The 21382-nt window shown below is 39.2% G+C and overlaps 1 protein-coding gene across 6 annotated transcripts in view; it reads right to left on the bottom strand.

Moving 5' to 3' along the window:
* Positions 1–21382, bottom strand: part of mub (poly(rC)-binding protein mub) — an 85469-nt gene that overhangs the window by 12981 nt on the left and 51106 nt on the right. For 4 of the 6 annotated variants that reach the window (XM_034323171.2, XM_076690830.1, XM_076690829.1 and 1 more), the window contains 6 exons: positions 20186–20242; positions 18128–18511; positions 17103–17507; positions 9540–9636; positions 9142–9421; positions 3097–5138 (listed from right to left, as the gene is read on the bottom strand). In XM_034323171.2, coding sequence (XP_034179062.1) covers positions 4760–5138; positions 9142–9421; positions 9540–9636; positions 17103–17507; positions 18128–18511; positions 20186–20242 — 1602 coding nt within the window. In that variant the 3' untranslated portion in view covers positions 3097–4759. Of the gene's footprint in view, positions 1–3096; positions 5139–9141; positions 9422–9539; positions 9637–17102; positions 17508–18127; positions 18512–20185; positions 20243–21382 lie in introns of those variants that run through there. The other 2 variants (XM_034323173.2, XM_034323174.2) reach the window with 2 other exon arrangements.

Below are 21382 nucleotides of genomic sequence, written 5' to 3' on the forward strand. Positions count from 1 at the left end.
ATTAACCCTCTAATGTTTTAATAAAAAAAAAATAGACGAGATCAAACAAGTATCAAGAACCACGAGAAATGCTAAGTATTATTAATGATTCTTTGGGTTAATTTGTGAACATGACAATCGTAGAAAATCATCTCATGGAACACACTGTGTCGGGACGCGTAACCGAGTCGACAGCGATCATTCACGTGGAATGATTCCCGGATGGGTTCGGATGATCTGGTCGGTTCTGGTTGGCCGAGGTCGCGATCGGATACGTACAATGAAAAATCAAAAACCGAAAAAAGAAAGAGACAAATAAACAGAATGCATGAAAAAGAATCTAACACGCTATTGGATATCAATAAGAACAGTCAAGAAAATTATTTTAAAAATAATTTTAAAAAAAAAAGAAAAAAAAAAAATTATTCGTTGTCGATAAACGATTCGTTAAAAAAAAAAATTGGGAAGAAGTGTCGATTAACGGGACTACAAAGGAGCGGATGGTGCTTACCAAAGACGGGCAGGAGCCTGGGTCAAGTTGTTTGGATGGATACATCTTCTCTCTCTCTCTCCCTCCCTCTTTCTCTATATCTCTCTCTGTACTGAGTTCTCTCCACTCTTGGTACGTTTAATATATGCACGTTATGCACACTTAACAGATTTCTATATACACATATATGCTCTTAACGGTTTTTCCCTATACGTTCACAGTATTTCTTTCACGTACCACACTGGACAGCGAACATACGTTACACGTGTGAACAGAGACACGTAGGAACGTTGCATATGTTACTGTCCACTTCTTTAAAGCTTCTTTTCTCTTGCTTAGTTGTTTTTTCATCCGACAGTGTACACGTAGGAATATAATAAATTCCCATCTCTTTTTTCATTTTTTTCTTAAAAGAAATAATTAAAATATGAAATATAATTTTGATTTATAAACAGCCCTTTTTCCAGAAATTCACGTGTGCACTGGCGGGTCAAGAGTGAAAGAAATAAAAAGGTATACCGCGTGGAATGGTGTGCTCTTTCAAGATGGGCCCAAATTAAATCGAACAACGTGAAATAATTAATACCAGAGAGACTTTACTTTGTTCATAATGAACAAATTTCCGATTTCCGAATGCTGGCAGTGATCGTGCTAAAAATTTGCAACGTATTAATTATAACACACATAATTAATATGAAATTTCTCGTTACTCGATTTAGAATGGTTCGTTTTCATCTCGTGCACTACCGATCGAGCCCCATTTCTAAAAGGAGGTAAGCAACAATAAAATGCAGCACGCCAAGAAACGTGGTCGCGCAATGTACTGAAATATTAATTAGCCACGGGTACGTGTAAATAAAGAACGAGAAGAAACTGGTAGTACACCTGTTTCCAGCAGTGAACAAACGGAACTCGATGTTGGAAACAAGAAAACAAGAGTGCGTTGCGGGACCTCGTTCGTAGGAAGGCCGAGCCAGTTGGTTGTTCTCGTATTATTATTTTTTTTTTTCTTCTTCAATTTTCTTCTCTTTTTTTTTTTTTTCATGTATTAAACACGCCTAGCTTTATTTAACAAGGTGATACAGGGTAGCTAATGTCTTGTTAAGCACACAAGCTCTGCGACATCGTTTATAAGAGACCAATATACAGATTGAAGACTAATACGTTACCTAAAAAGAAAAAAGAAACAAGAAAAAAAAGGTCCTGTGTGAGTGTGTGTATACTCTTGATAATAACCGTCAGATCTCCCTTGCTCATCTGATTCAAACGATTCTCTGTCTCATCGTTACTCTAAGCACACTCGCTCCCTCCCTCTATCTCTCACATGCAAACTATTCCATGTTTAATAACATGAAAATCATCGACGAAGTGAGAAATCATTATTGTCTCGACGAGAGAACGAAAAAAGAAACTGGGACGAGACTACACAGTGTACAGAATGTAAAACGCAATGAATGTATACTATTCTACGAAGACGTCTGTATCGTGTTCGTGACTCCTATCTGCGATTGAAATATGTAGCTGTTGATTTATTATGATTAAATTTATTCTTATTAATCATTGCAGGAACGAGTTACGATCGCGATCACGTCAGAAAAAAACCGATGTACAGCGGTGAGCATTGATGGTTTTCCTTAGAGGAAAAGACGAGGCGGGGGAAGAAAGGTCCATCTATGAAAGGTGTATCAATTTCCAAATCATGGCATCCAAGTTTCTAAATTCTAAATTATAACAATTAAATTTTCTAAACTTCTAAAGTATAGCATTTTGCAAATTACAATGGTGGATCTTTCTTTCCCTACATCACCTTTCTCCCTAGGAAAAGCTATCAATGCTCGACACTGTACAAACGATCAAACACCCGATTTATGAAGTCTACATTCGCTCGATCTACGCAAATATCTCCTCGCTACGAACTAGAAATTGAGCACACAACATTGATCTGGGAACTCCTATGCAGCCGGATCGTTCATTAAGAACAGACAATTATTAATATTATTAAACACCCTCTTGGTTCGTCGGGTCTTCTCTTCATTTCTGTTCTTTTATTCAATCATGAAATATCTTCTGTATTAACACGTTGTTGCCACAAATTTAATCCACTGAAATAATTAATTTGTCAATTTAAATTTAATAAATTCTAAGAGGAATTAACATATTAACCCAACTTAGAATTTTCTTGAATAATTTTAATTTCAGTTACTTGACGGTATTAAATTTGTGGTGTTAATTAACGATGATCTCCACAATATTCAACGTGTTAACATGGCAATCTGGTTTCTTTCAAGATAAACCCATCGATCAAGATCTGCATCGAAACTTGTCCATTTTCATATTTCCTTCCCTTCTGTATATGTGTTGGTGTACCGTGTAAATATGTATGTAAAGTGTACGCACGTATACGTATCTAAAATTGTTAGTTTATCTTGTTAACGCTAATTATCTTGAACTCACTGGAGGATCATTTACTTTCTTCTCTCTATTTGGTAATACGTCTATAGATTCGTATAATATAATTCGAGCGTGTTCCTCGTGAGAATATGATTACGTTCCGTTTATTTTTCCATATATATATATATATAATTATCGTTATTATTCGTTACAATTAAAAACGACCACTATTGCAAAAAAAAAAAAAAAAATCGATCAGATTACTTCCGTATAGCGAATGAATACAAATGTCTTTTCTCCACGACTTCATCCAAGTATATCATAAGCTCGCTTTCATTCCTCGTTCATTCTTGCACGATCGTTTCCGGAGGAAGTCCATCGACGTTTTATAACACGGTTACATGATTACGACACGATGTGTCTAAACGTCATTTTACTTTTCATTTTCACCCTTTTGTCCCATTCACTCTTGTTTTCGATAGAAGAAGAAAATAATAAAAAAGAAAAATAATGCATATATATACACACATATGTATACATATACACATTATGATTCTCTGTCATACATCAGAAAAGTTTCTACCTTAAAATCCTCACACACTCGCGCCATTAAACTTCGAAGTGGTCGGCTATACAACTAGAAGAAAAAAAAATTACATCGGAATCACCTAATTCTAATAAGAAGAGCTTTCTTTATCTGCTTCAAACATTAATCAATCGTTAATTCATCGTAATTAATATTATGTATATGTATACATATATATATATATATTATATATAAAAAAGGCTGTCTTGCGACGGTGCACGAGCGGTCCCGTCCTCCGAGTCGTGTCACTCAGAGTAAACCCGATAGAAAAATCTGATTATCATCATTATCGCGGTATCTTATGATACTATAGATGTTTCAAAAACGAAAAAATAAAAAGGAATCAAAAATCACCAATCAAATAAAATAAAGTATTCAAGAAAATAAATGTTAATAAAATAATGAAAAAAGATATTATAAAAATACTTGTGTACCTTGGTTGAAAAAGGAACATGAAGGACTCGGAGGGCGTGTCGCACTAGTGTGAACGTCCGAAGACTTAGCGTCGGATCTCGCCGTGGCAAATTCCCGATATCTCAGGAAAATCAGCAAAAAAATGACGGATAGATAAATGATTCTGGATCCGAGATCAGTGTGACAGGGAATCGTAGACTGGTGTACGGGTCCTTATTCTATAACATACATCATGGTGTTAGAGAAAGTGATTAACCCTTTAATCCTTTCGCTACAGTCTCCGTTCTGTTAAATTAGAAGAACATTAATGTAAGAAATTGCATACGTCAAAATGCTAATTATCAAAAAAAAATTTCCATTGTATTCCTGATATCGAACGACTATAATCATCTGTATCATACAATTCTCATTTCCAACTTCCCTTACGACAGGTGTTTTAATGATTAATGACTTCTTTTGATTATTATCCGGCGTTATAATGTATACCATAAAACTACCAGCTATCGAATTGAAATTACTCGATGATAGATATACTAATTAGATATTCAAAGTGACAAATAGATAACTTTACCCTCGTCTTAAGTATTAATTGTCACTTAAGGCTAGCTCTAAAAATGTTCATCAAACGATTATAGTCTCCTATGATATACAATGGTCGTTCGGTAGCGAAAGGGTTAAATATATAGATATACATATATATATTGATATTGGTCCGATCCTTAGCCAAGTCTTGATGCGGACTCGCGCTACCCTGGCGTCCGTACGCATTTATCTCCGATGTAAATCTCGTGTCTCGTGTGTTTATGATCAGAGTGCTGGTGGTAGTGATGATGAGTAATGCGTGTACGTGTTATGATCTCCCTGTCGCGTGTATCCGTCGATCGTCGTCGTCCACTTGCTCAGTACGGGTTGTACTTGGTGCGTTCTGATTTGAATTTGCCGCTGTCTGTAGGCCCAGGTGCGCCAGGGCTACGTAGCCTCGGCGTGAACTTGTGCGACCGGTGCACGCCGGTTGTCTGGACCGGAAGCGCGGATGCAGCCGCGCCAGCAGCACCACCTAGCAATTCCGTGAGTCCGCCGAGGGCGGTGAGGCTAGATAGGGCGTTGAGGGCGCCTGGCTTGCTTAGCAGCTGAGCCAAGGGAATGGCGCTGGCCAAGGGAGAGGCAGTGGTAGTGGTAGTAGAGGGAGAAGCACTGGCCCCGGATGCCCCGGGAGTGGTACCGCTGCCAGGGGTTTGGGTATTTTGGGCCTCTAGGTTAGCTTTCTGCAGTTCAACACTGGGGAAAAGACACAAAATGTAAAAAGGTGAGGGTGGGAACGTTCTTCTCGTAAAAAACAGTATAATGCATGTAATGTATGTAACGTGTGCGTAATTCACAGGGGTATGGGGTTAAGACTTTTCTCTATTTATTTTTCATGTTAGAGTGCGTTGATAAATGATTTAAAAAAAAAAAAAAAAAAAAAAAAATTAAAGAAATAGAATAAAGTTGACCCTTGAAGGGTTCAGTGAAAATAGCGAGGTGGCTGATACTGGGTCATTTTTTGAGTGCACAGTTGAACAAAAAGGATCTTTTGATACTTAACATTTTAATAATTGATAATTTATACAGCATCAGTAGCTCAAGATGCGAGTTAAAAATGACCCGGTATCGGCTGGCAGGGAGTGTGTTAAAATCAATAAATTCTATTCCTCTTCTTGCCTAAGTGTAATCTGATAAAATCTAAAAATGATACATGGCCTCCTTAAGTAAGAAAATGAAAGGAAAGAAGACAAAAAAGGGTTGGATGAAAAATCGTTTTTCTATCCAAAGCGACCAAGTATCTTCTTTAATTTTCATCGAACAGAATCACTCGGCAAGAGAGGCAAGGAAATGAAACGCGGCTATGAATAATATGAAATTTTAATAATCTACGGAGCAAAGATTTTTAACTCGAATTGCTCTGAATAATTGAAACCTTTGCAACGATGACCATTGCAAAAGATTCGAACGAGCAGAAGAGTAGTTCGAATTTACGAGATTATGAAAATTTCATAGAGTACGGTGATCAGTGATAAATCAAACGGGCCGGCTAGAAGAATAGTTATCGATTAAAAAAGATAGACACAGAGTGTAGCGTAGTGTGATGTTGGATAATAAAGAAAGAAATCAAGGTATTCCAAAAACAGGCTTCACAGAGAGTTATGCCACAGGTGTGTTCTATGGAGCGTGATACTCTCACGTACACCGGCTACGTGGTTCATGTCAGGGGGGAAAAGAGAAGAGTAATGCGCTGCGTCGGGACGCGTTTCATTCATCCTAGAATCATCCAGCCGTGTCGCTTGTTAAACAAACTCGAAACGCGTCCCGACGCGGAGGACGCGCGGCGAGGATTCACGATCGAAATGCTTACCCACCGTGTAACTCGTCGAAACCACGAGCTACGTCGTCGAACGGAATCCTTCTAACTTCCAAAGCGCGAAAGACAATTATAGTAATCTCGTGATCACTGACGAGATACGCGGTGGCCATTTCTTTGGCGCAGCAGAGCCATAATCCGTTGCATGACAGAGTGATCAGAGCACAGGCAGGAATCCATAAAAGAAAAATTTAAGAAAAATAAAAGAAGAAGAAAAAAAAAATCAGTCGATAGCTGAACTGTCCTCCTTAATTAAAATGTCTCGTGTATGTATAGATTCTAAAAAATGATACAGAAATTTTTATTAAATCTAAGGACAATTGAACTAAGGAGGGCAAAAAGAAGGCGTGACAAGTTCGAGCGGTATCGTATCACAGATACTTTTGGTAAAACGTGATAATAACCCGAGGATGGAACGTAGCATGGCTCTGCGAATCACTGAAAAGCGGAAATCAAAGTGAACGGGGCGCAGTAGTTGCACTCTGCCAAACGTTGGAACACCGCGTCTTTGCCTAGACGGTCCGTGTCGTTGATTTGGCAAATCCGCGTGTATGCTTGGGGAATCGGGTCGATAATTGGCCCTGTACATCGCTCGGCGTACCAGACACGGAACCAAGGGCGGAGATTATTGGGCAGAGTGCAAATCTTGGCCACCGGGAGTGCTGGGATGTATACAAGATACGTAATAATCATGACGACCAAATTTGTGAAATATCAGAGGGTGGAGATGATGAGTATACAACAATTCTGTCGCTATTTAAACAATGCAGCAGTAAAAATATATATGAGTGACAATCTGGAATAAAATATAATATGGATTATAATTTAATAACGTGGTGTGGGTGGAACAGAGCGTGAGAAAAGGTTCTTTTTCTTTTGTTTTTATTCCGCGTTTAACAGCGGCTAAAATACTGGATACTCTGGTGGTCGTGCTAATCTGGGGCTAAGTGGGTTTGTTGGGTTTTTATGGGGGTCTTTGATGGTAATTGCTCTCTTCTTTAAATAAATAAATAAAAAAAAAAAGGGTTTGGTAAATGCGCTATCGGACGCGTTCGATCGTCTCGAATCTCGTCAACGACTACGTTAGTACCGTTTCAGCCATTCAAAAGAGTGTCGCCATTATGAGAAATAGAGGTATTAGTCCCATAGCACGGTTGGAGGAAACAAACAGATCTGCATCCGTGGACATTCACTGCTCGAACATTGAAATAATACGCAATGATGAATAGCGAGGAAACGTAAAAATTAAAATATAAAAGATGCAGCTCGAAGGACACCTTTGGCGAAAATGATTTTACATTGCAAACCTTCATTGAGTATTCCATATGAACCAAGATGATTTCTAATTTTTTCATCTGAAAATATAAGACAATTTGCATCGACCGATTAATCCTTGATAATTTAAATGATTAACGAGCATCGCCAAAAGTGATCCTCCGTCAAAAAGAAAATAAACTCTGGACCATCGAGAACCGAATAACCCGGGTGGAAGGAACAGTAGTAGTGATGCAATAATTGCTTGCAATAATAAATATTTTTGTTGCGGGGGATCTCTTCGGGATAAGATCAGTAATCGACGGAACGACATTGCTGGAAAATCGTTCGACTACGTGTCGTTTTCTGTCGGTGATTGTATTTTTTTTTTTTTTTTGCTTGAAAGGACAGCCAGCGACAAGTGGGGGAAACAGATGTTGAGCGGAGATGTGTTTTTCTTTTTTTTTTTTTTTTTTTCTGCAGGATACTCAGGGTACTGGGCCTGGAAAGCAGGACCTGGAAACAAAGGATTAAGATCCTCTTCCGTCGTGGTCTTCCGGCGACTCCGGTGTAGACGCTGTGATCCCTTGGTTCGTCGTCGCTGCGACGTCTTCACTGGCCAATGTAAACCTTACGACTACACGATATATATATATCTCACCTGTTTCGCTAATAGAACACCGGAGGTGACGTTGCAACGACTGCAAACTTTCTTCATTGAAAATTTTTTGATGCTGTACCGCCACCTCATTCGTGATACATTTCGCCCTCGTCGACGCGCTGGCACTTTATTAAACCTCTTCTTCTTCATTCTTACTCAACCATTTCGGTGCTAAATACTTTTTCGCGAGTAGCTCTATTGGATTTATCTTATATTTGGTATCGATCAATTAAATGTAGCACCGAAATGGTTAATTATGACAAATAGAATCGACAGAGATATATACCCGTTTGGATGAAAATCCTCTACGACCAGCGCGTCGTCGTTCGAGCCAACAGAGTAACGAGATAACAAACATGATGGGAGACGTTGTCGCGATGACGGCAATTCGACTAATCCCCAAAGTCTCTCACTGTGACACCTTCGAGACACCGAGGCTAAGAAAGGTCAATTTCTGGGAGGAATGAGTAACACAAAACAGGCGAATCGATCCGGGGGCTCTCTGTCAGGTGGGTTGGGCAGAAGGTATAAATATATATATATATATCAATCATTATAAAACATGTAGATACTTAACAACACCGGCAACATACACAGGTGTCGAGTCAGTTTCCTGGCTATTAAACGCCAGAGAAAGAAAGAAAAGAAAACCAAGAAAGTTAAAAGGGGGTGCTTTGGTGATGTGTCGCGAATATGTTGCAAAAACGTAGCCGGGACGAGTTCGATGTGTACCGATGGGGGGATGGAATCAAACAATTCTTTTTATTTATTTTTTTTTTTTTGTTCTTCTCTCTCGCAATGAGAAAGATTCTGGAACCAGAGTCCGACCGAACGAAGGAACGTTGGACCGGTTCGTGCGGTTTTGCATCGTCAAGGTACAAGGTTCCCTCGTGTGGGACGGGCCTTGGTTACTCGATGACGGGTTTGACCGAAGAGCTAAACAAGCTCCGGATTCCCGTGGTACTCACCTCATGCTGATGAGATACTGTGCCAGTGCCACAGCGTCCGGATTTCCGGTTATGGTGATCGTACGATCCGTGGCTCCGCCCTCCCTCTCCTCGCAATTACTGATCCGGATCATGGCGCCAGATATCTGACGGATCTCGGCTATCTTGGTACCACCTTTGCCGATGATACAACCGATCAGCTCGTTTGGCACTGTCATCTCGTGTGTCTGATTGTTCGCCGCTGGTTGTTGCCTGTTCGTGTTGCTGGTGCGTAGCTGGCTACCAGCCAGTGCTGCCAGTGCTAAAGAATGAAATTCAACGATTTTTAAAATTGCTCGTCGCATCGTAGTTGAGACAAGTTTCCCTGAACGTCCCTTTACTCTTCCCCGCGATAATTAGACTAGCAATGAATCATTTACCTGCTGGATTTAATCCACCGGTGTTGGCAGGTGTGGCGAGGCCTCCCAGGCCCAAAGCTGCTAGCCCAGCCAATGGATTGCTACCAAGTTTGCCCATCTGTAACAACGACGAAGAGATCCAACGCTCAACAAAAAAAAAAAAAAAAAAAAAGAATCACGTGCCGTCGCAATGAAAACGGTTAAAAGTGCTCCAGGGTGAGGGATATACGAAGACACCGATAGAAAATATATCTAAAAGGAAAATTATTCATCTCTGCCTGCTTCCTCGCGCGTCTCACATTCGAGGATCGTCGATTGTAAAAGGAAAAATAAAGAGAAATACATATAAATTGATAAGACAGAAACGACCCCGTCTTTCGAACGGTAAAATTATAAAGGAACGAGAAACGATAAGAATCATCCTTCGTCTCGATGATCCATCGATCGTTTTGGATTCTACGCTTTTCAAGCCTGTTTCCCACATTGTCACTTCGATCTCGACCAACAGGATGTCCCGACTTCCTGGAACGTTTTTTCGCGTCTCTGAAATCACGCTCTTTCCAGAGAATACACGTGTCTCGATGGAACAAAAGTTAACGTGAAATTATACGAAAGAATAACACCGTTTCTAGGAATTTTTAAAATTCATTTAAAGGTAGATGATCGAAATCGTTAAGGATTGAATATTAATTAAACATCTTGAATTTTTTATTACGGAAAAGGAACTTGCCCGGATAATTCTGAATAATTTTTAAGATTCATTTAAGGTAGATAATCTAAATCCTTAAGGGTTGGATTTTAATTAATCATCTTTAATTTTCTATTATGGAAAAGGAACTGGTCATCTCGTTCGACCAATTATCAGTAATGTTCTATAGATGGACGATGATCGTATGGAAATCTGATTAAACTCGATCGAATTTAAAATGAAAATAGATTCTGACTGGTAAAATTCATTTCTATGGGTATCACATTAGACGAAACTCATCGCGAACGAGTTACTTGTGTATAGCAATGTACAGCTCGGTATTCTGGAGGTCGCTTTGCGCTATTAGGAGACCAGAAGCCAAGGAATCCAGGACACTGTACGATCTGGTCGGAGAATGTACCGCGATATCGGCTTGGAACTCGGCTCTTGCTCGATTCTCGTCGAGGATTCTCTGGAAATTAATCGACGCGAGTCTACGAAGGATTACAGGCGGGGTCGAAACCTGGAACGACCTCGAAAAGGAACCAAGGAGAGAGAGAAATAAAAAGATAGAAGAAAACGATCGACAGCATGCATCTACGTATCTTGTTCGATTAAGATGGTCCTTTTTACAGTGGTTCGTTGTTAAATTCATTTGCAGAGAAAAATGTGCTAATTTATTAACCCTTTGCGAACAACACATTATCATAGTAATTTATAATTCCAAAAATATTGCAGTATATTCTTGATAAAATATTTATAATATTTGTTTTGAAGGATAGAATTATTTCCTTTAATTTAAATTAATTATACTCTATGCAAATTTAAAAATCCACCGTCCCCAAAGGGTTAATATATATTCTGGTTATTTTTATTCAAATATTATTTCATTTTAAAATAGAAGAATGTATGATTCAACCGCAATCTCTCGATCTCAAAGTGAACTTTCTAAAACGCTTCCGACTATTTTACTTCGAAAGAAAAAGGGAATAAAACGTGGCATATTACTCGAACGTTGTACTACAGAGTTCCGAAGCAATTAAAGTCGAAACTCGTCCAGCGATTCATCGATCGTTCCAAAAACCAACAGCAATAAACTCGACTCTCAAACAATCGCGTGAACGTCGGAGCACAACGAACCAATGTAAAAGCCGCTAATTACAATGAAATCTCTTCGTTGAAACGTAATCGACTAATTCTACTACTGGATCGTCGGTATCGTACGTAAATGCATACCCACGATGACGTATATAGAAACTAAACTATCGATTAAATAATAAGAAACAAAAAATAAAATGAGAAGATAAAGAATGCCCTCTCTCTTGCTCCTTGTTGCGAACAGGACGAGATTGCAGGGTCAAAGATCTAGGATTCTCTTCGTGTATTTATAAACTGTATCCTAAAACATGAAAACCGCAAGTATGATTGGTCTTCTATCAGCATCGTCTAGACTAGCCTACGGTGCACGCGGTATAATTACATATGTAATTATTTGATTGCAAACACCGTCGCACTGATATCAATTCCGCATGATATGCCATACTTTCACAGCTTTTAGGCATAATCAAGAGGAATTATGCCATCTTACTGATTCTTTAATGAAAATAAATTAATACTTAGAGGAGGCATTGATTAAAAATTTTTCAAATTTTATGGACACCATAATTGAGTAATTAAGAAAATTTTATTTCATCAGTAAATACTGTAATTCTGGAAATTGAATTAACTTGTAAGAAATATTTAGAAATTTTTGTAATATTAAAATTAGTGAAATTATGCCATCAGATAAAATTATTCTTATCATTTTATCTAGAATCTAGACGGTGTTTGCAGCCGACCTTGTTCGAAGAGACATAAAATAGACAGACAAAAAAAAAAAAAGAAAAATAAATAAATAAACTAAATATACATGATCGTCACGAACGTTACTTCTATCCTGCTTAAGATGGTGGAAACGTGATGTCAGGGCAGCCCACCCTCGCGCGAACTTCTTTGATTCGTAGCTAAAGAGAGTGCTTGGAAGCCATGCTGTTCTAAGATAGGATTGGCGACGGGACAATGGACAACTGAGGATTGAAAAAAAGAAAAAAGGCGAAGAAACGAACGAAAACTAAGAGAAAGATTGACAAAGATAGAAAGAAATCAAAAGATAGAGAACGTTACAGGATCGAGACGTTTTACCATGGCGTTGCCTCGATTTCCTTCTTTCACAATGAAATCGTGACAACGTCTGACAGTCTGACCACGAAGAAGAAGAAGGAAATTAGAAACAGAGACGAGTATGAGCGTGTGAAAGAGATATACGAAAGGTTTTGTAAAGGTCTCTTGCGAAGCCGTGATAAGCGAAAGCGTGTACGTACATACGTTTTGATCGCTTCGTCCGTTTTGTTCACACGTTGTATCTGGTTCTTTTTTATTTTTTTATAAATATATAGAAAAAATCGCGACGAAAGCGGTGAATTTTTGAGAACACGCTTTACGCTGTGTATCGACACGGTGAAAATTCATTTTTCCAGCAAGCGTGTAGGAAAACTCGGCTCGAACGCGAGAAACAAATGCTCGACGAAAAACTTGATGGATTCAACTCGTTTTTAATACAAAATTGGGAATTAATTTCTTTCAACCCCTTGACGACCATTTTTTAAATCTTTTTTATTATTGTATTAATACCGGACAGCTTAAGAATTATCGGAATAAAGTATTTAATTCCTATTGATATTTTTATCCTTATCTCAAAGACGTCTGAAAAATGTCGAATCAAGATAACCAGAAAATTTTCTAAATATACTTCATGAATTTCATATTGATTTTATCATTGATTAAAACGATTAATCCTTCGATTTGATATTGCAAGAATAATAAAATCCTCTGAAATAATCGACGCAACAATTACCCTCGAACACCACCGACAGGGCTGTCTAGTTTTCAAATGCTGCGTTTGTCATCAAGGGGTCAATCAGTTAATCGATAACTCGATTACGCGTCGATTTCGAGCCGCAGCAAATGGGATCAGGATGAAAAAAAAAAATAAAAAAAATTGAGGACTTCTGATCAGACTTTACCAAGAACAGAAAAGTAAAACGATAAAACCAAAGACAATAATAAGTGTACAGAATACAAGAAGCCGAGAAGTAATGTTCTGTAAGCTGAACGATAAATAAAATAAAATAAAGTGAAAAGAGAAAAAGAAAAAGTAGAGTTTGTATCAGGCAGTGGCTGAGAACCGAGAGAAATTGAGACAATATCAGAGTGGTGGGATTCGTGAAAAGAGATATAAAAGCGCAATGTAAGTAAATAATATACCTATGTAAATCTACCTTTTTCTCGTGCCACGCATGCATACTGGTCTTTGTTTTTGTCGTACAACCCGCTCCATTGTTCGCGTGGTTGTTGTTTAGAGACCAACCCACCCCATAGCGTACCCCATAAAGCGACGTATAATATCTCATCGTAAGGAAAAAGAAACGGAAGGAAACGGAACGCAACTCGAAGAAGAAATCAAACAAAATAAAGGGAAATCAGAAAAGAAAATAGAAAAATAGATGAAACTATTAGAAACTAAAGAAACGAATAATAAAGAAGTGAGAAATTGAAAGAAAGTAATTATAGAGAGATAAAGTAAGAGAAGAAAAATGAAAACACGTCGAGTCGCGTACAAGTGTGTGATAAGGCAAAGGTGTCTATTATATTATTTCGTTTTTCTCTTTTTTCTCGATCGTTTATATCGTCTCGCTGCGATTTTGCATATTTTAACTTGATTCTGTTCGCATCATCGAATCCCGTGAAACCGAAATCGTGGAAGTCGGGCTCCGTGTCGCCAGTCGGTCGTCGAAAAAGCGCAGAGAAACAGAAGGCAGGACAGATAGTGAGACACTGTAACACCACCCTGATTAAAATTCACTTTTTTTTATTTTATTTCTAATGAATTCAAGAATTATATTCGATGCGCTGGAATTTTTTGTAGCTGAAACTCTATGACTATGAATTTATTTAAATTTTATAAAAATTACCTCTTCCATAATTTCGACCACGTTGATAAACTTAAATTTGAAAATCTACCTCTTTTTTATCAAAATGAATCATTTTAATACTTGAAACGGAATCGTTGAACTCGCGCGATAAAATTCGAATGAAAAAATTAACTTTCCTCGTCTGAATTTCAACGGCTCGTTTTAACAGCGGTAACATCTTTTTTCTTTTTTCCAAAACTTCAGACCGAGCCAGACAGGAATGAAAAATTCTGACGCAAGCTTAACGCCGCCGAGAGTTTGTACGGATGCGACGAAGCTGGGAACGCACCCTTTTAATAATTCAATCTGTCAACAGGGTCGGGGAACGAGCGTTGCGCCGATGTTTGCGCTTCGTCCACGCACAAAAAGAGTCGCTAATTAGCAAACGTCCGCGTTAAAGTCGGTAATTATGTTTGCCGAGCGTCGTTCGCGCCAACACTGCGTCGACGGATAGAAAATTCAGAATCAATTGCTTTGGCAAACGAACCCTGTCTATGGTTCCGCGTTATCGTTGGATAAAAAGCTCCAACACCCGTTTCGAAACACGTCAAAGCTTTTCCATTTTTTTTTTTTGCAGTCTGTATTTTCGCGAGCCGGGTAATTAAAACGCTCGTTTCCGCCACGATTATTTGATAACGACGTCGTGAATGATGCATGAGACACATACGAATTTCGCGAAATTTAATTTGACAATTCTAAAGTGCACTGAAAATTTTAGTTTAATTTCACTCTTGCCGCGAGTTGTCATTTTCCAACGCATCGAATTGAATTTTTCATTATAATTTCAATAAACAGGGTGGTGTGTTTAATGGCATCTGCCGATCGACCGGTCGAACGAGCCACCTACGAATAATCGAGGCCCGTGTTTCCGCGGTTTGACCGGATCCAATGGCGAGCCACCACGAAGAATCCATCGTGCGACCCGTGAGTAAGCGTTCATGCTAAAGCAGGCTCGATTTTGTAGAAAAAAAATAAAAAAAATAATAATAAAACCTCCACGGTCCACGTGTAATTCACCTGTCCACGCGTTTCGTCGAGATTCTGCCCGATATGGCGACAGAAATCCCCACGATGATCGTAACGACTTCGAACCAGAAGAAACCACGATTATATTCTTCATGGTGGTGCGTGGACTGGTAGTCGTCGAATACGATTCTCGTGAGGAGTATCATGGACACGGGTCGATGGGACCCGCGATCAACAGGACACTGGTGATTTTTATTTAATAGAAAGTGTAATCGTGTAATTTATCTAGAGCAATGTTTCGATAGAAAATAGTTCGAAATTTAGAGCCACGTGTTATCAACAATAAATTTAGATCTCCTGATATAGAAAATGATGTCTGTATAGGAGAAATATAAATTCAATGGAAAATTACTGAATTATTTGACTAATTGAAAAGAAATTTTTTCTAAATTTCTTGACACACTTATACGTGTCTTAATCACCAGCGTTCGTAGTTATCAGCTGCTTATCGCGAGTTCCATACGATCGTGTATAATCCCATGTCGCATGCAACGAATTAATCATCTCTGTGCACCGTGAAGGACGGCAAGCGTATTTTAAGGCGATATCAACTCACTACCAATCGCAAGCACAAGAAAGGGAGAGACACACACCGAGACCACGGCTGGGAGAGTACATCAGAAGCGTCGGTATACATTTAAGAGAAACGTGAACGAAAAAGAAAAAAAAAAAAAAAAAATGAAATGGAAAAATCCATAGATGGCCGATACACGTAACAGACACGTGCGGATCACATAGAAAGCAAAGCACATATCAGTACGCGACTTCAACGAAAGGAATTTGTAAAAATTCATTTTGTAACAAAATAATATTGAATATTTCATCCCCTCGTGAAGTCGCGTTATTAGGAGAAACAATGGCATGACGTGCAACTTCGAGCCTTTTACCAAAAAAAATTCTTTTAGGGGTTGAAATTGTCGATAACTGTTATAAAGATATAAATAATTGAAGGTATTATTCTAAAAATGAAAATATTTCAAAGTTCTCTTTGTAACAGTTATTTAAAATAAAATTTTGTCGATAAATATTTGAAGCTTCTAACTCGAATACGATTTCCTTTGAAAAATCTAGTTTCAAGTTTATCGGAATCTTGTTTCCCTGGATGATTGAGCCGAAGTTGCACAAGGACGTCGAGCAGAAAGCCAAGGTGTGTTCAGGGGTTGCCGATGCATGTACGTGGACCAAGGTGTGTAAAAAGGGGGTGTAACAGGGTTTCCGTGGAGAGGGACCAGGTGGCCTATATAACGTTGGAGCATTCCGGTACACGCGCGGGCAAACATTCTATGGCGACGCTACGGCATTTGGTGAAAATTGGATATCGGACTTAGGATGCTTCGGCCAAGTGAACCGCGATATCGAACTGCTTCGCTCGAATCGTTCGATAGTTGCCAAGTATTGCGAAATCATTAATCCCGGTAATTTGGTCTTGAATAAGAAATTTCCTCAAGATTAACTTTAGCCTTCTAAGTTAAATATTTTAAACAAATAAAAGAAAATGAAATTAATTCTCTATTATAAACCCCATTCAATCCACCCCTTCTAATATCCTCATAAAAACGAAACAGTCCATCCTTCCACCAATTACCGCAATCGTCATGGATATATTCTGACCTGGCAGAGCACGTAAGGACGCGTGTATCCAGAAACCGTAGGGTGTCGAAAAGGGGTGTAAGGAGGTAAAGGGGTATTGAAATGTTGTAACAGGTCCATTCGCGTTTCGTATCGCGTGTACAATCGGCGCGGATTTTTGTATACGGAAATATAAGGTGTGTCGATGTGTGTGTACCGGTTCAGGTCTGGTGGTTGTATCTCAGGTGGTACGGGAGGAGGGGGGTGGATCACGAAAAACAAAAGACTTACGGCGTCTGCCACGAGGTGTGCGGGCGGGAGGGCTGCCTGCAAGTGTCCACTCTTCAGCAGGGGGTCGGCGAGGCCTGCCACGCTGGCGTGTAAGGGGCTCGGATGGAGAGGATGATGTGGGGTGGTAAGGTGGGCCGTGGATAGGAGCGGATGCCCGTGAGAAGCGGCGAAGGCCGAGGATGAAGGGTGGGCCGCGAAGGGTGAGGTCGTCAAAGTTTGGGTATTCAGCGAGGGCGGGGTGGGCCCGGCACCGGGCGCGGGCAATGGCAATACTGTACTTACGTCCGAGTGGGCGGGCACCGCGTAATTACCCTGGATGGTGTAGGCTTGCCCACCAGCCAGGATCAATGGCCCACCAACTTGGGGTTTGGGGCGATAAGGGATCGTGGCACCTTTAGGAGGGGACTGAAACAGAAAAAAACACACGCACGAGTGCGAATACACCGGTCAACATCGCTCACAGTGATTTGCTTATTTTTGCTGCTGCTTCTTGCCTGCTTCTCGGGATACTTCATTCCGAAGGAACTTTTGTCACCCTGGTTAAACACCTATTAACACATTGTTCACTAACCCATCAGTTAACTACAAAATTGTTTCAAATGTCATGAAAATATATTCGAAAGGGTTCTGGTTTTTTTTTTAAATTCAAATTTTCACTTTATTATTATAGTATGGAATAAAATAAAAGTTGATTTCATAATTATGAAATTTCATTAATTTTTACTCAATTACCCCATATTCCTCTACCCTTTCATTTATTCTCATTCTATCATAAAAATAGTAAGTGAACAATGTGTCAAGTTAGTTATAAACCAATGCATATGAAATATTATAAGATTACATTTCACCTGGACCAGTCTAATAAATGAAGACTCGAATGGATAATAAAGTCATTAACTTAAAGAACCCTATATTAATTGGAGGTAAAAACATGTAATTTTTGAATAGGGTTCTTTATTCATAAAAAAAGATTGTAAATACCAGGGTGACGTATCAATGAGAGGTCGTACTACCGTGGTACGTACCTCTAGCATAACACAGCAGATGTGATATATGCACTGCGTAATGGCCTCGCTGGTGCCTGATATGGTTACCGCACGTTCCGTCGAATTGGGCAGCATCTCTGATGCGACCTGAATCGAGGCACCGGTCACTTCTCGTATCTCCTTGATCTTCGAGCCACCCTTGCCGATGAGGGAACCGCATTGAGAAGCCGGTACGATCAACCTGAGTGTAATTGGCGGCCTCGGTACACCGCCTCCGCTCTGGATGTCGTGGAACTGCGAACACCATTCCTCGAATTTCTTGCATATCAACGTGAATGCTTTGAAGATCGAATTTGTTGGCCCGGTCACAGTCACTATTCGCTCTGGACACGAACCGTCCGAGATGTTGATCTTCGCGCCCGACTGAAACAAAATAAATCATATTAGCGATGATACAATTCCTTCTCTTCGAGTATCATCGATTGATCTATCGTTACTCTGGTTGAATCATGAAGGTTCCAAATGAAAGGTGATTGATGGAGGTTGAAAACAATGATCTGAGCAAAATCTTCTTTATTTTTTTAAGGGATAATCTTTTGAAAATCTTTGAAAATTCCCTCCAACCATACGAGGCACGATGTCTGTTTTTTCCGGCTCTGGCACGCATCATTTATAGTTCCGCCTCGCTGTGCACTGTCACGTCATTATCACCGCCTGATAAATGATAATCGCAACGGTGTTTGTCGTATTTTTCAACTGCTGATAGAGCCACAACTGCGTTCCTCTTCGCTCAACCGATTAAATACCGGACAATGGAAGTTGAATTAAACTTCCAACCAATGAATAGACTTTATTGTTGAAAAAACCACGCATTAATCTGACCATGAAGCTATTCAATGAAACGCGGGATATTGCTACGATATTTAATTTTAAATACAATTCATTTATTTCATACAGAAATAAGACAAGATAATTTAAATTATTCAAATATTCATAACATGAGCAACATTTCCATCTGAATAAACTTCTCAATAAAAGCGACAAAATCCAAAAGAGACTATTTGTTGATTGCAGTGTTTTATTTTAGAAGATCAAAAGCGTTTATTTTTCAAGCCAGGACAATGTATTTTTTCTTTTTTTTTTTTTTGTTTATCGTGCAACAAGGGCCACTTCATACAACGACCCGTGAATGTAGGTCATTGAAAGTTATTTTAAATCTCTTTGTTACACTATCCTTATACACTCTAACTACCTGGGAGGTGAATCAGTGACGACAAAATTAGGTGTGCATAGATTGTACGAGCATTGTTTACGAATATTCGTACGAAATCTTGAATGATCATCTAAAATGTGATATCTAGTTTATTAATCATTATTTTCGCATGCAACGATCAAGGAGATCGTAAACTCCGATCAAAGTTCTTAAAATCGTACGGAGCACTCTAAACGACGCGTTACGTCGATAGAGTACGGAAAATGACCCGCGTTTAACACCACGCGTGCGTCACGCTTAATTAAGTCCCGTGTACCGTAAACTAATACACTGTAAAATCACGTGGATGTGGCGTTACGGGCGAAGCAATTATTAAAGTACCCTCTGTTCTAAATCAACCGCACGGTCAGCTTGCCTGGATGATGGTTTCAGAGAGTGAATTAATGACGGTGTGCACGAGTACTTGAATCAAGTTCGAGTTTTAATCAATGGAATTTCCGTATTTTTTTCTTAAATTTGAAAATTTTCATTATCAGACTGCTAATCAATAATTTCACTTCTAATAAATTTCAATTGTAACAACTAAGTGCATCCTCTAACAGTTACTGGCAAGAACCAGACACTCTACTATAAATACGTGTCAATATATTTAATGGAGACAGAGGATGATTAAGTGTGATTGTACAGGGAAATGAAACTTTGGAACACGAAACGGGGGCGTTGACGAATATTTTCGACAGATAACTGTCACCGAGTAATTATCGAGAACGTGATGATTCACTGTCGTAACTTTTACGCGATACATGATTCATGGGTAGAAAGTAATGGAAAATGTATAGCGTATATAAAAGAGAAATGATACAATTAAAGAGTCTGTTAATTACCTCTTCCCGGAACCTCTTCACGATCTCTCCTTTCTTCCCAATGATACTTCCGACCTCCTGCAACAAAAACAACGATGCACAACGTTATCGTTACGTTACACCATATAACTTTTACGATAGAGAAACGCAACAGGGACCACCGTAAACCTTCCAACATGCCCGCTTGATTACGCTTATGAGTTACTATGCTCCGTGGAAACGGTCGTAAATATCAGACGCTTTAGAGCCACCTAACGTGCTGCTACCTCTAATGCAGCTTTTCGATAAATTAGTAGATTTACAGTACCTCGGTCTGACGATAAATTTTCACCTATAACCAGGTATTGAAAATATTTTTAAAATGAAACAATTATAGATGGGGCCATTTTCACTCTAGCAATTAACCCTTTCGCTTCTCAGTACTCTAGGCTTAAACGTTATTTCCCTTCATTTTTCATTTTTTACCTATTGCCTTATCATATTATTATAATCTAATGACACAGTGGGTTTCCAGTTGGGAATTTTTTTTTTCATAAAAAGAACGATAATTTTCGACAATTTTTTTTTGTACCACTTAAAATCATTTTCATACCACAAATAAGACAACTCTCACCTGATGCACATGTACGTCCATAGCAGTCAAAGGGTTAAGGGTGTTGAAATAAAAAATTTTAATGATATTCGCGCATTGCCAGGGTTGATTTTCAGCGATCCATCATAGCGAAACAAAGTCTCGAGGTAGTTAGAGCGGAGACACAACAGAGTAGAAGCTTCTTGAGAAGACATTCTCCACTCGTACCTATAATTAGTCGCTGCGCTGGTACTCGATGTCCAGCCAGCCAGATCTCGTATCTTCCTTGACACGTTCTGACCCTACGATAATGTCACCGCGCTCAAGCTTCTCGGCGAGCAGGTATGCACTTCGTGCTCTCCTCTAAACTTAGATGGTGGCTGCCTACATCGACCGAGATGCCAGCGTCTCGTTTCACCACGAACGCTCCGCGTATCGTGCTAAATTCTTCATTTCTCGTGCGACAAACGTCGAAGAAAGCTCGCAACGAGAATAATCTCCACCCCGACGCATCGTACGGACCACCAATCTCGCCAGAAGCGAAACATTCTACGAACATTTTCTTACAATTCTAACAATTCAAAATTTCTTTGAATTTAATCAGAATCCTTCCTTTTTGGTCCGTTTGGAAATGTTTGGATTTTATT

Source organism: Osmia lignaria, chromosome 11 (assembly GCF_051020975.1).
Source record: "Osmia lignaria lignaria isolate PbOS001 chromosome 11, iyOsmLign1, whole genome shotgun sequence".
NCBI classification, from domain to species: domain Eukaryota; kingdom Metazoa; phylum Arthropoda; class Insecta; order Hymenoptera; family Megachilidae; genus Osmia; species Osmia lignaria.